Here is an 18,325-nt window from a genome sequence, read left to right as displayed (position 1 = left end):
CACACACTCCAAGGATGGGGTGGTGTTCACTCTCTCTCTCTCTGACAAGTAACCAGTATTTAAAGTTTTATGCATTGCATTCATAAAATGCAAAAATCCCGACATTGGCAAAACTTTCTGAACACTATTCATATAATATACTATTTTTTTCTGCGTAGACAGCATATCAAGGCGTCAATTGGTGCTATAACCATTTAAAGATCCTATGTCTCTGTTTAGCACTAGGTTCTGAAACTCAATGTCTTGTTAGCATTTTGTGAGAATCGGCAATATCTTATTGTTACAATGTCGAAAAGTTGGAGCATCCCGTGTTTTCAATGAGGATTTTTTTTTTCATGCACGCGGTCTAAAATTTCTGTGATATAGAGAAATGTGTTTTTATGACCCACTTCATTTTACTAATCGCATCTAACATTTATTTATGTATATAATTGTTTTGTATTATATTTTGTTTTTGTCATCACAGACGTAGGGGCCTTAACCACTGATGATTTGTCATGATTATATCGTGGTAAGATATATACATACATATAAGAGACAAATGTTGCCACATGGACACAACCGAATTACCCACCCATTGATGTCGCAATGAAATGCTATTTTAATGCATTACCAACGTCCATTTAATACTAATACCCACTTGCTTAAGGAGACCAAGGGTTTTCCCGCAACTCCTAGAGGTAAGGATACAACCGTTCAAATATCCACACACCATGAGAAACGAAGCGTAGTAAATGTGGCCATATGTCGAACTAGACAACAACCGAGCGTCAAATTTTTGCATTTTATGTTTACACCACAATGAAACTAAGCGTGAGTGCGTACCGCGCACACGCATCGGCTCACAAGAAAATATTGTCGAGCGGTTATCACTCACAACTCAACTACGGCAGCACAGGGGCAGCAGCCTCTTCGTCAACAGCCTCATCAGCTGGCCTGTATGCGGTAAGTCGTGATTAGCAGATTAGTAACCGAACGTCAAAGTAATCCTGTAGCCGTTTAACAGTCACTTCCCATTGTTGTTATTTTTATAGATTGAAACTAGCGAAGTTCCGATTACTTTCCCCCCAACAATGAATCCAGCCGAATGTAATAATAGTGACTCGGATGTGATCAGTCCCACCGGTACCAGCAGTTCGGGGCATGATCATGTTCGTGTCGACAATAAACGCCGATCGAAGAGACGAGACGATGACCAGAACAGTAATGCCCACTCCTCTGATAGTAAAAGTCCGAGTCAGAGGTAAGTTCCAAGATGTCTATTTATACCACAAAAAAGAACAAAACTGGTCCCCAAAGAAACACTTTTACATACAGAAAATATGTATGATACGCCATTTGATTGATACTGCATCCTGTCTAATGCAGCCAAAGGGCAATTTACAGTTATGTAAATACATTTATGTATTTTTATAACATCGGTTGAAATCGAATATTTATGCACCAACCATTACATATATACATACTTTAATAATGGCATATATGTTGAATGTATGTGAACCTTCAAATCTTGTTATGACTTCCAGTGGACTAATGTGTTGGTGGAATGTTGGATGTGGTTCACCTAACTTTTCCCAACATTTATACCTTCACATGATGTAATTATCAAATAATCATTGTCAATAATAAAAAAAAAACAGAAAAACAAGAATCACACTACATTGATTTTCTCCATAACCCCCAAACAGACATATTTATAATGGAGTACAATTAAACAAATTATTGGTCTATCCGCAAAGAAATCGAATAAAGGATGACAAAGATTTTATGCATACTGAGATAAAAATGTATTATGTATAAATATATTTGTCGAAACATCGCTCTCTATATAAGACTTCATGTTATGAAAAAAGTTCACATGAATATCTCGTACGCACTCTGAAGTGATAAGCTGTAGAAGTTCATCTGTTCCTTGTAAGATGTGAATCGATAGAGAACTTAAAACACATTTTTTGCCAAATCATTTATTTTATTTATGCCGGTCTTGCAGAAAATGAGCGATATGTTGGGGCCCCATTTTCTTATCTTCATTTAAAACGCCATTATGTTGTTGGAGTAAGTTCGAATAATATGGTACATGTAATTTTTATTTCTAAAATAAGAGTACAACGATGTGATATGGAATCAAATGAACGTTTTTTGACTTCAAGAGCATTTAATGTCCCCAGAAACAATAACACCATTGAGTATCTCTTGTCAACTAAGCTTGGCCATCCTCCAACCTTAACGGCATCACTGGAAGATCAACTAGTAAAATATTAACTGGAATTGGAGTCGATATAATATCTTTTCAATTAAGATAATGTTTTAATAAATTTTGAAATAAATTCGCATACTGATGTATAGAATGCCACATTAGCCTCCCACTTTGAAATTTTGTATTTTTTGACTATGAATTAATATTAATGAATGTTCTCTTAGTTACGGTAAAAAGTAAGGTAGCTATAGCACATTAAACGAATTTACTCTACCATATAATAAAGATCTATTTTAAACACTTAATTATATTCGATTTGATTTCGATAATGTCATATCTTTACATTTGAAATATATATCTGAGGCCAAACATATCATAGAATATATAAGTAAATTCACATACAGGATGGTAAATCTATATATACAACGAAAAAATCTATATATACAACGAAATCCTGAAATACAAGGCCTATAGTAAAGTCATCCAGGGAGACCAGTTGGATATCAGCATCCTCTCAAGTTTGCTGTCAGAATATGTTATTGTGAAAACGTAAACAAAGTCCAAATTTTTAACATTAGACTTGATGACCTTACACTATATCCGCTTAGCTAAAACTTGAGGTGGTGTAGATTGGATAGCCGCCATATGAGGCGTTCAGTACCCACTTCGATTAACTCCACTTCTGAAAAATCTTAAATATAAGTGTCAAAAGCCTTGTTATAGTCCTAATCGTCTATATTTAAGAAAAATCTTTCATGAATAAAAAATAATATGAATTCATATTATAAAGGCATTTTAAACACAACATACCCTTCAAAATCGCTTTTCTCAGCTTTTTGTATGTACTAAAACATTCATATAACTGTACCCCTGAATATTGGATATTTTGGGGGGTGTTGGGCACGGTTTCCTTTGAACTAAGTGTATATTTTGGGTTCTTATTTGGGCGCCAAATCTCACAACCAAAAATTATCAATATCGGTTTCCATTTTGGTATAGCCACCATATTCGGTATTTTGAGGATTGCTCATTTCTTTTTTAAATCGTCACGCATTAGTTGTGGTATATTCACTCTGAATGCAAGTAGTTTAGTATTTTCTTCTCTCATGAAAATCCCAATCGGTTTTAGGTATTTTTAATGACCACATCATGGTGGAGGATATAAAAAGTTTTGCCAGGGCGAACAAGTAAAAATGTTATTCGACCACCCGTCAAATTTTATCTAGTAATATCTCTCATGGTTGGCAACAATGCATGTCGAATTCATGTAGACACCGTGATGCAATAATAAGGTGATGCGTCAAAACAAAAACATTTGTTTTTACCCGACCATCTGTCAATTTTGTCTAGCAAAATTTCACATGGTTGGTTACATTGCACGTCCAATTCAAGTTGAAACTACGCACTTTGACAGTTAATCGAATTGTCAGCTGCGCTAAATGGACTACGCCCTTTGATGCAATAATAAGATGATGTATCAAAACAAATACCATTGTTTTTGTCTAGATTATCTGTCAAATTTTTCCTTATAATATTTCACATGGTTGGCAACATTGTACATCGAATTCAAGTAGATATTACGCACTTTGACAGTTAATCGAGACATCAGCTGTTCTAAATGGACTACCTATTTATTGTGCCATGGTTAGCTGCGCTAAATGAAGTTACAAAACAATAACAAATGTTTTTTTATTCGATTCTAATAATGTTTGCACATCGAATTCAAGTAGAAGAAAAGCACTTCGACGGTTACTGGAGTCGTCAGCTGCTCTAAATGGACTATCTATTAACTGTACCATGGAAGTACCTTTTTATTGTGTCATGGTATTCTCTTTAAGAAGTTCAGTGTTGCATATCATTAGTACTGTGTAAATTATAAAAATAAATTAACATGATGATAAGCCTGTTTCATTACTAAAACTCAAAATTCCTTGAATCGTAAAGAAGCCTTCAAATAAGACAATTGGTTGGCGATGGTTGTGATATATTTCCCTGGAGACAATGTCCATCCTTTTAAGAAATCTAATAAGTTCTCCTTCCAGACATATCTATGTTTTCTTCTCTAATATTGTATACCAACGAATGTCGAACATTTTTAAATTGAATTCTAAATTTTGATATTCCTATTTTGTTGGCTACCAGGCGACTATGGCACTTTTCTCTGTTTCTATCTGTGAAAATCTGACAATATAAAAGGAAATCTTTGATAATGGAATAATTCCAAATTGTTCGAAAATCAATATGGTTCGATAATGACCGAACATAAAATTTCGGTTTATTTTATTTATTTGTTTTAGCCTAGTCATAAATTCAAATTTAAATCACTGCTGATTTTCGTCATTAACTCCAGTATTTGTTGCAATTGATTAAAAATCTCCCAACCATATATCTCACAATTGGATTTGTGTTATCACCAGCAAACTTTCTATGACTAGCACTTATTTATATAGGGGAGAGTAGTGATTTTGTTTATAATCGAACATATTGTGATTATTTTAAAAATTCGTTAAAAAAATGTCCGCCTTATGCTATTGATTTTGACTACGATTGAGAATTGTGTTTCTACACCATTTTCGTAAATAATTCGATGAAATACAATGGAAATGAGGCCTGAAAATTTAAAATACCGAAAACGATCGGAACAGTTATATAGGCGCTATATCAAAACGTCGACTTGTATATCACATTTTAATACTAAACATAAGCAATGTAGGTCCACTATTTCTATGATATATTTTAAATATTGCTAACTATTTTGTGATTTCAACAGACATGCATAAAATTCTAGTTGCTGCGAAGGGGTAATTTCACATCCCACATTTGACATTGAATTTTAATTCACAATTAAAAAAAAAAATAATAATAAATAAATAAAATTTGGACAATAATTTGAATTCCAAATGTATCGATGCAAATTCCGAATCAAAAAATTCAAATCACTAACTAAATATTTCGAATTTCAAATAATCATATTTAATTAAATTATCAAATAAGAAATGAAATGTGTCAGTTGTATCGGAAATTATTCGAATTACACGTGAACATCGCGGTGTTGAGAGAATCGTATATATTTTACAAAGATCCTTAACTATACTTAACTTTATTTTATGGGAGATACTCCTGTAGAAATTGGTGGGTGATGTTACATTAAATACGCTATTTCGTTTCGTGCAAGATAAAAGTGAATCAGAAAATATTGTGTCGTAAAAATAAACTAATTTATTAATGGGATTTTACAAGTATTTCTAATTGCCTCGTAATATGTACTTACAGACAAACATACTACCACTAATGTACCCTAGAATAATAGTCACTTATGCAACGTTTAAATGTTTACCATTTCTTAAGATCTCCTTCCTCTTCGTCGACGACATTTTCTCAGAGCCTTGGAAGTAAGTCAGAACGAAAGCGTTATAATAATAACAACAGCAGTGTAGCAATGCGTCAAGCTGCTATTAGGAACTATACCGAAAGGGATCGCCTTACACTATCGGATCATTCATCAGTCGATTATAGTAATCGGCGACATGTCACGCTGCTTCTGAATAGCCCATCATCGGAAGTTCTGAATAGCATTGCAAACTCTGCAACCAGTAACTCGCTCAAATGCTACCAGTCCCAACAGCAGAACAGTTCCGATCAACTAGCCGGTAGCCTGAGGAGTAGCAACAATGACAATGAGAATTTGGCAACGGCCAACACAAATGGTACTAATCCCAATCAAAATCAAAAGTGGAAGAGTGTCCGGGCAGTGATGGCCTATTATTGTTCGTTGCGACGCATTAAGAGGAACGGTCCACTTTAAAATAAAATAAACCTTTGTTCTTGTAACTAATCTACTACTACTCACCTTAATACTCGTATCTATCCAAACATTATTATTATTAACTTAGCTCTCCATAACGAAAACTCATGTCTCCTCAATTAAAAAAAAAAACACTGACACACAAACGTACACAAGTAGAACATACATGCAAATATTTGTGAAAATACATGTATGTATGTGTGTGTGAAAAAAACTAGACACTAACATACCAAACACTCCACTCCGCCCGAATACATCCCCACAACATGCATACATCCAGACATGATCTTTCACCACCATCACAACCACACCCCTTCCGTAGTACATATTACTTTATTTTAATGGTATATATATATTTACTTTCTACTTGGTGTAAGGAATGCCGTCCTACTAATCTAACTCTTTACTTCTAAAACAATCAATTGTACTGCGTTAATTTCAATATGAACAATGACAATGTGCGACAAAAAAAAAGAACTTCAGTTGTTCTCCGCTCAATTAATTGAGTATTCAATAAAAACATTTCATTGATCTGAGCTGAGCTGATTTAGAACAAATATGGAGGCTTTGTGGAAGTAGAAAACAAAGTTTTTTTTTTCAAGTTCTTGAATATATCGACACACATGTCAACTGTATGCCTCAAAAGAAATTGTACAACATTGATTCTCATATTCAAACTTCTATTTCATTTATAATGTAATAATTTGTATTGTATAGTTGTATTCTTATTTAATATATATATATATATATATATATTGCTACTAGATTTACGGTTGTTACGTTGATCCATAACAGAAAATTCGATATATTTACGAGATTTATGAAGTAATGGATCTGATGGGTTGAAAACGCTATACAGTGGAAAAGAAAATGAAGTGAAAGTGGAATTGTGATCATAATGTCGAAGAACACTAAGAAATCGTTGGAGACATGGAAACCAATTTCTGACCGTGTAGTAATGGCTCGATTCAAGATCAACGCAAGACACGTCACCATAGTACAGTGCTATGCTCCCACGAAGACGCTGAATATACTGTGAAAGATGAATTCTACTCACAATTAACTGCGACGTCTAATAAAATTCGGAGAGGAGACCTTGTTATTCTCATGGGTGACTTTAACGCTAAAGTAGGAAGTGATAACACCAATGGCAATGCGAGAACATGGATGCTGAGTCAAAAACAATAACGATCAGCGACTCATAGAACTGTGCCAAACATTCCAGCTGATCATTGGTGACTCCATCTTTCCGCACATGGATATTCATAAATACACATGGACATCACCAAGCTGAAATACTCAATCAAATAGATCACGTAGAAGATGGAAAAGCTCCCTGTCAGACGTCAGGAAAAAAAGAGCATGTGGCATTGGCAGTAACCACGAGCTCATCATTGGCAAAAATTAAGATAAAACTGAAATGACCAAGAAGAAATACCAGGCAAACCAGGCGAAAACAACTACGCCTACAACAACTCCAAGACAACATTGTAAAACGCGAAAAGTTACCAATAAACCAACATCATACATGGGAAGACAACAAGTTGACAGATCACCAAGTTCAGAGAAAAATCTAGATATCAGACGACACTTGGAACCTAATTTCTCAAAAAGGCGAACTCAATTTGTAGCTGAACAACGACGGTTCCTAGAAAATCTGTCAAAAACAACCGAGGGAGCTCCTAGCCAGAATTACACGAGAAAGTTACACCGAACAATAGATAGTCTCAAATATAAAAGGTAGAAGCTAAGCAATTAAAGTTAAAGTAGAAAACATTCTGTGAGATGAAAAAGCTGGATTCAGACCAAATAGAATCTATGTAGATAAGATGGATGTACGAAGATCTCAACGGGAATATGAGCCTACCGATTCGCACCAACGTAAAACAAGGATGTCTTCTGTCACCCCTACTATTCACAATTTTACTGGATGAAAAAATTAAATGAAGTCTGACCTCAAAAAAGAGGTATAACATGGAGTCTCTCACCACAGCTCGAATAATTAGACTATGCGGATGACTTCTGCATTATCTCTCACAAGATATCCAACATGCAGTCAAAAGTAGAAGATGTTTGACAGACGAAGTCTGTGAGAAATAACAACACAAGTACGACATCCAAACTTATATATTCGATGCATTTGCAATGTCGATTCTGCTATACGGCAGTGAAACCATCACACAAAAGCTTTAGGTTTTCATAAACAGATGCCTCAGGATCATATACAGAATATTCTGGCCCAACACCATAAGTAACGTAGAGCTGTGGAACCTAACGGACCACGAACCTATACCAAAGCAGATTAAACGTAGGAAATGCGGATGGATTGACCGCACCTTAAGGAAAAATGTCCATAGCATAAACAGAATGGCGCTAGACTGAAATCAAGAAATCGAGGTCGACAATTAAACCTGGCGGCGAACAATACACCGAGAACTAAGACAAACAAATCATTGATAACCAAATTAAAAGATAATCACAAACTAACAATCACAACCTCTTTCCAAAGGTACAGGATGCGGGGAATAGTATATCCAAAGATGCAATTGAATTGTACTACCGAAATCAAAAATATTTTTTAAAGGAAAAAAATCAAACGTTGCTTTAGTTTTGACAAAGCAAAAATTGGGTGTTTTTGTTTTCCTTAGCTTATTTTTTGTTTCAAAATAAAATTTTGCGATTATATTTGTTGTTTTTAAAAACGTAAAAATTACCTATTTATTTCAGAAAACACTTTCACTATAAGTTTATTTTTAAAAAAAGTTACAGGTCATTTATTCAGATTCAGTCGGTTCTCTTTTCTTTTTGAAAAATTATTTCTAACTTGTTACACACAAAAGTTGTACCATTTCTTTTGACTCTTTAGTTTTTTTCTATATTTGTTGTTGTAGGAATTTAAGGAATGTTACAAATTGGCTATATCCATTGCCATATTTAATTAAAATAAAATATTCTCATTATAAAATAAATAATAAAATAGCGTTTTAAAAAGGAAGGTCGAAGTTTTATATGCTTACCCATCCGAATGTTCATCGACCGAATTGAGTGCTTTCCTTTCCAGCTCAGATCAATGATTGTTTCACGAAGATTTGGGACGCTGAAGATTTTTTGCCAAACTGTTTCCATTACTTAAATTACTATAATTTCTGAGTTGTGTTATCAAATCGGGAAGGAAAACGGCAGCGATATTCCGGGCACTTTTTAATTATTTCTAATTTTAACCGATTAGTTACTGTTATGAATTATAAATGTGAAATTATAAATTGGTCTAGTCGTAGTGGAGGTGGAGATAAATGTATCGATTTTTAATAGAACCTTTTTCAATTAATAAAATTAAATATATATACATTTTAGTTTAAAGTAGCAATAGTAAGGAGTTAAGAGGAAAACACAATTTTATGTTTAATGACAAAAAAATATGTTTCGGACAACAGTTCATATCCAAACATCAATTCAAAATGATTTTTTTTTTGAATTTTTAAACGGTGGAAATCCCCATGCTCACATGTGGCTATCTAAGTGACATTCTTACAATATTCTATTATTAAATTGTGCGTCAGTTGGTCAGTATTATTAAAAATAAAGAATTTCACCGCCTGTATTTTTTTTTTTTTTGTTTATCTTCTGATAACAATTTTCATATTAAAGCTTCCGACAAATTCAATTTCACAATATCACCAAACAATTTTCTTTTGTTTAGTTGTCATATTTTTGCGATAAACCTCGATATTTAATAACAATGGGGCGGACAGATAGATAGTACGAAGCTGTTTTGTAATTAAAACGCAATTTATATTATTATTATCAACGACAGAATTTAATATGAATAATAGTTTCGGACCTAAAGTGAAGCGACAAATTCACATACATATGAATTCAAAGCAAATTGCATCCAAAGACAATTGGGAAGTTATCATTAGGCAACCTTATCTATTTTAAAGCGAAACGGAAATATTACTCTGTTGTCTCTGCCGATTTGATACACATACATTTAAAGTTCTGCGCCTATCTATCTCCTAAAAGAAAGCTTGTCGAACTTTTATGTGAAATAATAATTTATTTGAATTCAAACCATAATATGCATATATATTCTGACTTTCTATCTATCGATTGGTCAATAACTGGTTATTTCGTTTAAGAATTCAATTTATTTCTATCTTATTTAAACATATATATATATCTTTGTTTATTTTGTAATTAAAATATACATACGTATTATGTTTGTAATTGTAATGTAGAGAAGAAAATTGAATATGTATGTTGTACGATTACACTTTTTTCCGCCATAAGGAAAAACTCGTGCCAGGTACGGGAAATTCGACAAAAGATATCTCAATTAAGAAACAAAAACAGCACAATTCCTCTATTTAACCTAGCAAATGCAATCAAATCTTCTTTAACTATCACATGAATAATTCTATGAATGACATTTTGAATTCATCTAGGAAATCACGTATCGGAGATGGAACTTCGGATCCAGAATCCGATTGGTAAGTCCACAAAACAAACTAAAGAACCTACTAAATGAACAGCTTAACTAATGGGTTGGCTAATCGGCATGTACGCTTTGTTAAACAAATTAAAAACAAAACCAAAAACAAGCAAATTTAAATTAAAGTAATGAACAACAAAAACTCCAATTAAATAAAGCACACATTTGTAATAACCAAATGATTAAAAAAAATATAATAATTTGTATTTTTTGCGCATACCTATTTATATACGTATATATAAGAAAATTTAAAAGTTAGAATTGATAATTTGATGCCAGTTGTCCGATTGACATACATAATACTTCTTATATATATTTTTGGAATTTTAGTGCTCCTTCTTTTATTAGTGATACAGCAAAAACAAAAATCTTAACAATAATATTAATAGTCATATGGCCACGACAAGAACCGATTGGTTTTGTTGTTGGCAAATTGCTGCTTGCTTCAGTTTCCGTTTCCGTTTCCGTTCTACTTGTTTTCTTTTTATTTGACATCACATACAATATTTTGCCTTTCATACATACTTACTATTCATCAAAAAAAAAAAAAAAAGAAAGTTTGTTGGAATTTTGCGGTAGTCTCGTTGATTTCAGCCACGAGAGAAGTAAAGCTGAAGTTGCGTTCTTGTAAATACGTTAAGTTACGTTTGAATTTAATTGTTTAATGTCAAAGCTTTGTAATGGAGAGAGTATACGGACTGGTATTCGCACCATAGTCATGTCCTGTCTTAGAACTTGACCTTGAAAATCCCAGCCAAAACGTATGTAGGAAATATAGAAGTACATTATATTAATTCATATATTATATTGAGCGAAGAAAAAGGCGGAAACAGTTGAGTAGTCAACGCGTAAATCAATAGCTTGCAATGTATTTTCTCCTTAGCTTTCCATAATTATTATTACTTACTATAAAACTAAAACTACTAACCCTGTGTTAACTAACATATTTTTTCCTTAGCTGTAATTTACAAAAAATTAATAACTTTATATTTGTTTTTGATTTAATTTTGTTGTTGTTTTTGTTGTTTGGTTTTTGAAACTCAATGTTGCTATTCTTTTTTTAGAAATCGATGTGAAGTGGAATTGCATGTGACATGTGTGAGATGACACAGACATACAGACAAACAAACATACAATATTTATTGTATGGATATTAAATGTTGTTTACGTTACGTTTACGTTTCCGTTCCGTTTACGTTTCGATTTGCCTTTACGTTTCTGTTTGGTTTTCATACTCCACATCCATATTCGTCCGTACTCGAGTGCCCCGTAACTCGGGTGCAACTGTATGTGTAGATATGTGCATCATAGTCTCGTCTCCACCACTCTTCACTTCATCTAAATGTTGATTAACTCGCTCGCTCGTTCGTTCCGTATCCGTATCTGTGTCATCCTACAATTTTGTAAGTAGTCCATGTTATTGTAACGTAAGTAGTCAACAAAAATGTTTAAATTACTCCTGTTTACTACTGTTCCTTGTTTTATTTTCTCCTCTTAGTGGTAATTTCGTTAGAAAACTTAACCCTTAAATGTGCTTTAAATGTGTGTTTATTATTGGCCTTCGGAATTCTGTTTATCGCCATTTAGTGTTTCACAAGTTGATGATTAACATAAATACTCTTACAACAACAGGACACGATCGAATCAACGATGGATGAAATTACGAACAACCGTTCAGATATCATCTGCCATGCAGAAGAAACCACCGCTGAAAAGGGAAGACTCATTTCTTAAACGTTTCTCCACACGACAAATACCCGAAGCTCAGGTAAGCCAAATAACAAAAAAATCTTATCAAAATACTCTAAAATATAGTGGTTGAAATGTCATTTCGCAAATGTGACATTACAAGTGCAGGGTAGTCGAGTAGTTGACAGTAATGAGTTTAGAATATATAGTTTATTGGGTTGTTGATGAATTAAAACACAGCGGTTATAATAACAACCATTAATAACTATTTTATTTAATATTAGTTCAAAAGACAATTAATAGGAGTTCAATTTCAATGATGTCGATTTGCCAGCAACTGTTTCTTCTTTGGTGTTGATCGTATTGTTTGTTAACGGCGGTAACGGAGATGCCACAACCACTCCCCCTCCAGTGACACAGTCACGATCATCCTGGAAAGATATGTTCCTAGCTGATGGAGTAGGTGCGGTTGAATTTTCAGAAGGAGATTGCGGCGTATTTTGACTGTCATTTGATGATGTGTTTTGAGTAGAAGTCGCAGTCTGGTTATGATTTGATGTGATGTTTGGATTCGAATCGTCGAAGTCGAAAACTGGTTTGAGACGATCGACTGTAACGTTGACGTCTTTGTCTTTGATTCGAATTGTAAATAATCGATCTGTAATTCTGTTGATCACTTCATAAGGTCCAATGTATGGAGGTTGTAATGGTTCTCGTACAGCATCGGTTCGTAGAAATACATGTGAGCATGTGTCGATGTTTTTGAGTTTGAACATTTTGTTCTTGATGTGATGTGCAGTAGGTACTGGACGTAAAATTCTAAAATGTTCTCGAAGTTTTTGAAGAAACTCGGCAGGATCAGCTTGTTGACTATGCTCTTCGTAGAATTCATTGGGAAGTCGCAACTGACCACCATAGAGAAAATCTGCTGGTGAGGCTTGAAGGTCTTCTTTAAATGCAGATCGGAGTCCAAGTAAAACTGTTGGTAAAATATCAACCCAGGAAACTGTCGGATGACACATTAACGCTGCTTTGAAAGTACGATGCCACCTCTCAACCATACCGTTGGATTGAGGATGGTACGCTGTTGTACGGGCTCGTTGTGCTCCGGTTAGTGCTGCTAAGGATTTAAAAAGACTTGATTCAAATTGAGTGCCTTGGTCAGTTGTTATTGTTTTTGGGCAACCAAATCTAGAAACCCATGTTGACCAAAATGCACTAGCGACAGTTTGAGCGGACATGTTTTTGAGTGGAACAGCTTCAGGCCATCTGGAGAATCGATCAATCATTGTGAGACAGTATCTGAAGTCCTGCACATGTGGCATAACAACGATGTCTAAATGCACATGATCAAATCGATTATCTGGAACATCGATTTTGTTCGGAGTTAAACGAGAATGTCTGGTAATCTTCGCTTTTTGACAATGAAGACAGCGACGACAATAATTGATGATATGTTTTTTCATTCCGGGCCAGATGTACCTTGTTCGAATTTGCTGTAGAGTTGAACGACCACTAGGGTGTGAAAGTCCGTGTACAGCGTTGAAAATTTCTTTCCGCAATGCTTCTGGAATGTATGGACGGACATGTCCCATTGAGATGTCACAATATATTGATGTATTTCCGAAGTGAATTATTTGCAGCTTCAAAGAATTGTTACCTTCAATTATAGTTTTTAACTCTTCGTCGGATTCTTGAGATTTTTGAATGTCTTCGTGTGAGACACTTGACGGCATTGAGATTTCGTTGAGTCTTGAAAATGCATCTGCAACTGTATTACTAGGTCCAGAAAGATATACTATATCTGTAGTGAACTGAGATATAAAATCTAAATTTCGGAGTTGTCTGGGCGATGCTTTCTCAGGTCGTTGAGAAAATGCATATATGAGCGGTTTATGATCGGTTTTGATGACGAAATGTCGTGCTTCCAGCATGTGTCGAAAATATTCCACTGCTTTGTAAATGGCGAGCAATTCTCGATCGTATGTGCTGTACGCTCTTTCGGATTTTAGTAACTTACTCGAGTAAAATCCCAGAGGTCTCCATATACCGTTGAAGTTTTGTTCTAAAACAGCACCGACGGCAGTGTCTGATGCATCCGTTACCAATGCTAGTTCTAGGTCTGGAGCTGGATGTGCAAGCATTGTGGCTTCACAAAGACTTTGTTTGCAGGTCTCAAAAGCGGTTTCTAATTCCGGTGTCCAAGGTACTTTGCGTTTGTCGTTTTTCTTGGAATTCCCAACGAGTTCGTTTAAGGGTGCTTGTTGATGTGCTGCGTGGGGTATACAACGTCTGTAGTAGTTTATGACGCCAATAAAACGACGAAGTTCGCAGATAGTTTCTGGTTTCTTGTAATTTTTGATAGCCTCAATACGATCTGTAGGCGGAGAACAACCATGTGCGTTAATTACGTAGCCAAGAAATCTCACCTCAGGTACACCAAAATGACATTTGTTCGGATTAATGGTGAGTCCATATCGGCGTAAAATTTCGAAGACTGTACGAAGATGTTCTCGATGTTGTTGTGGCGATTCTGACATAATGATGATGTCATCAATATAACAAAAAACGAAGTCAATCCCTCTAAACACGTTGTCTATGAAACGTTGGAAAGTTTGTGTGGCGTTCCTTAAACCAAAAGGCATGTACAAAAATTCTAGAAGTCCGAACGGTGTACATACTGCTGTTTTTGCGATGTCTTCTTCAGCCATTGGTATTTGGTAATAGGCCCGGGTAAGGTCAAGGGTAGTAAAAATTGACTTACCATAAAGGTTTTCAGAAAAATCGTGAATGTGTGCCACGGGGTATCGGTCTGGGACTGTTTGTGAGTTGAGTTTACGATAGTCGCCGCAGACGCGCCAACCACCAGTTTTCTTCGCGACCATATGTATAGGACTACTCCAAGCACTTTTTGACGGACGACAAATACCTTGTTCGACTAGATAATCCATTTCGGCTTTAGCTGCTTTTAATTTATCACCTGAAAGACGGCGTGGACGATCAGCAACTGGAGTTCCTGTTGTTTCGATGTGATGAACGACGACCAATTCATCTGTTGGCTTCCGAAGCGTTGTCGTTTTTGTAATGTCTTCAAACTCCTTTAGCAGGTCTGCGAAGGGTGATGCGGAATTCAATGTCGAAATTCCAAACTCTTTGGTTTGTAAAATGTTACCACGAGTGGATAATTTGGTTTTGTTGTCAATGAGACGTTTTTGTTTGAGATCAATAAGTAAATCAAAATTGACTAGAAAATCGGCACCTATTATTGGGGTGTGTACTTCAGCTATAACAAACAACCATTTGAATTCTCGTCGAAGTCCGAGGTCAAGTTTCAATACACAATCACCAAAAGTTTTGATTTCGCTTTGGTTAGCAGCCAAAAGCGCAAGTTTGGATGGCTTGAGTTTCTGCTTTATCATAGAAGGAGGTATAACTGATACCGCCGATCCAGAATCTATGAGAAATCGGGTATTTGTTGATATGTCGTAAAGATGTAGACGTCTTTCACATGTGTTGTTGCTGCTGTCGCCAACCGATTTGACTGACGACAGCCGAGTTAGTTTTCCGGCTGGAATTTTGCACAATCAGGTTTACATTTTCTTGCGTTGTCGCCAAATTTTTGATGGAAGTAGCATAAATTCCGCTGGATTGAATTCTGTCCACTTGTTGAACGATTTCGGGATTTGGAACGATGTCGTGTGTTCTTACCAATTTGTTGTTGAATTTTGTCGACTTTCTCCGTAAGTTCCCTTATTGTTTGGCATATATCGGTGAAAGACATTCGTTGGTTAATGGCATCAACAACTGGTTGTTGCAATGTAGAAAGAGAATTAACACAATTGTTGTTGTTGGCTTCAAACATTTTATCAGCGGTCTTCGCCAATTTTTCGAGGTCTTCTTCCTCCCAGGCGGTAAGAAAAGGTCTCATGTTTTCAGGCATTTGTCCAAGAAACAGTGTTCGGATTATTGCCTCATTTCCTTTCCCTGGTGCAAGTCGTTTCATGTGTGCCAAAATTGACGTTGGCTTCATGCCGTTTGTTTCACCACCTTGTATTAAACGTCGCAGTTTTGATTCGGGAGATTCGGCAAATTTGGAAATAATTCTGTCCTTAATTGCAGAATATTTGTTTGAGTTCGGTGGATTTGTAATAAGGTCTTCAACTGCCAGCAATACTTCGTCTTCAAGACGGACACTCACTAGGTCGAATTTGTCGTTATCCGATGTTATGCTGCACAAAGCAAATGAACGTTCAACTTGTGCAAACCATAAATGTGGGTTCCGTTCGTTGAACTTAGGAATGTGCACCTTTTGTAGATTTGGTCGTGTGTCCTCATGTCGAGGTGTACTACTTAGCGCGGCCAGTTGTTCTTGAAGTTCTTGAATCTGTCGTTGCAATTCTTCGGACATATTATTGTCTGTTACGACGTTACTGCTTTCGAAGAATTCAGCGTCTTCTTCACTACTGTGGGAGTCAGGTTCTTTATAGTTGACTGGAATACGTTGTCTCAGTTTGCGAGTTGCTTCAATCATAAGTTTGCAAAAATGTTCTAGTAGTCTGGTTCTGAGGAACGAAATGACCGTTGAAATTGAGGTTGATCAAAATTGAGCATGCACGTTTGTTTGGTGGTGCTCTAGTAGGCTGATTCTGAGAAACGCAATGACCGTTGAAATTGATGTTGATCAAAATTGAGCATGCACGTTCGTATAGTGGGTTGCGTGTGTACGGCTGCGTTGTGAAATTTCACGAATGTTGCCGCAATTTGTTTGTTGCAAATTTTGTTTTTGTTTGTCCATAGACGGGGTCACCACTATAGTTTATTGGGTTGTTGATGAATTAAAACACAGCGGTTATAATAACAACCATTAATAACTATTTTATTTAATATTAGTTCAAAAGACAATTAATAGGAGTTCAATTTCAATGATGTCGATTTGCCACAACTGTGGTGTTGAAGATTTCGCGAGCAACTAACTTTTGCTTTCTTCTTTGTTGTCTCTTGTCAGAGTTGCCATCTCTCGTATTGTTTGTTAACGGCGGTAACGGAGATGCCACAAATATAACAAAAAAAGTAGTCTAGTGTAATGTCTTATAGTGTCATATTTACACATTCAACAGGTTGTTTTGTTTATTTGACATATTTTACAATGTTATTAAATACGGAAAATATCGCGAAAAGTGAATGGAATGCCATGTTTTTTTCACAATATGTGCTCCAAATATGATTATAATAAGAATTCTTTCCAATACTCCGAATGATTTTCCTCTGTGAGCGATAATGTTGGATTTTAATTACATCTGAATTTGATAATAAAAATAAAAATTTGTTAATATTTTTCAACACATTACATACACATTTCCAAATTGAGTAATTATTTTGACAGAACAGGGACACACAAAAGAAAAAATTGGTTGCAAGTATAACTTAGTGTAATATTGAATAATGTTGTTCATTATATTAATGGCATAATTATGGAAAGTAATCCCATTTGAGAAGTTAATAATGAAACTTATTTTTAATTAGTAACACATATATCAATTTCAAATAAAATGAAAAATAAATTCCATATATTAGAAAAAAATAAAATTGTACTTCATTTTTAATTGTTTAATTTTCTGAAGCTGCACATTATTCTCAAAATTTAACTCCAGTTCTTACAACTTATATTTATAGGTTTTAAAGCGGGGAACTTCAAATATTAATAGTGCATACATTTCGAAGGAAGGTATTTTGATTTAAATTTTGAAAGCTGAATGTACCAAAAACTTCGATGTTAACAAGACATTTGTAAACCTTAAAGTGAGGCACCAGTGAAATTCCCATGCAAAGTACTTCGCTTTCTTACAACAGACATTTGGGTATAACAGGTTTTTTTGTAACGAAGCTATTTATAGCTTCTGGGGAGAATATCCCCAAACTAAAAACTAACTTTTAAATTACATATAAATACATACATACTTTTATATTTATTTGCAATTAAATTGTAGTCATGTCAGTTCCTTCGGTTACAGTTTTGAATCTGAAAATAAATACTGATGATATTACTTTTTCCATAATTTCCAGGTCCATTCCTTCACGATTTATAATAGTTGTTATGACCTTGATCTGTAATTAAACATTCAATATTATATATTTTCACTAG

The 18,325-nt window shown here is 34.9% G+C and overlaps 1 protein-coding gene across 1 annotated transcript in view; it reads left to right on the top strand.

Moving 5' to 3' along the window:
- The first annotated feature begins 781 nt into the window (after positions 1-781).
- The window catches only part of LOC133323200 (uncharacterized), a 37,187-nt gene continuing 19,643 nt past the window's right edge, over positions 782-18,325 (top strand). The window contains exons 1-4 of the mRNA XM_061532155.1: positions 782-945; positions 1,035-1,243; positions 10,448-10,492; positions 12,127-12,262. Coding sequence (XP_061388139.1) covers positions 802-945; positions 1,035-1,243; positions 10,448-10,492; positions 12,127-12,262 — 534 coding nt within the window. The 5' untranslated portion in view covers positions 782-801. The remainder of the gene's footprint in view (positions 946-1,034; positions 1,244-10,447; positions 10,493-12,126; positions 12,263-18,325) is intronic.

Source organism: Musca vetustissima, unplaced genomic scaffold (assembly GCF_032173495.1).
Source record: "Musca vetustissima isolate MV318-11 ecotype Yass unplaced genomic scaffold, APGP_CSIRO_Mvet_v1 utg1756, whole genome shotgun sequence".
NCBI classification, from domain to species: Eukaryota; Metazoa; Arthropoda; class Insecta; order Diptera; family Muscidae; genus Musca; species Musca vetustissima.
This window is presented reverse-complemented; position numbering and strand designations above follow the sequence as displayed.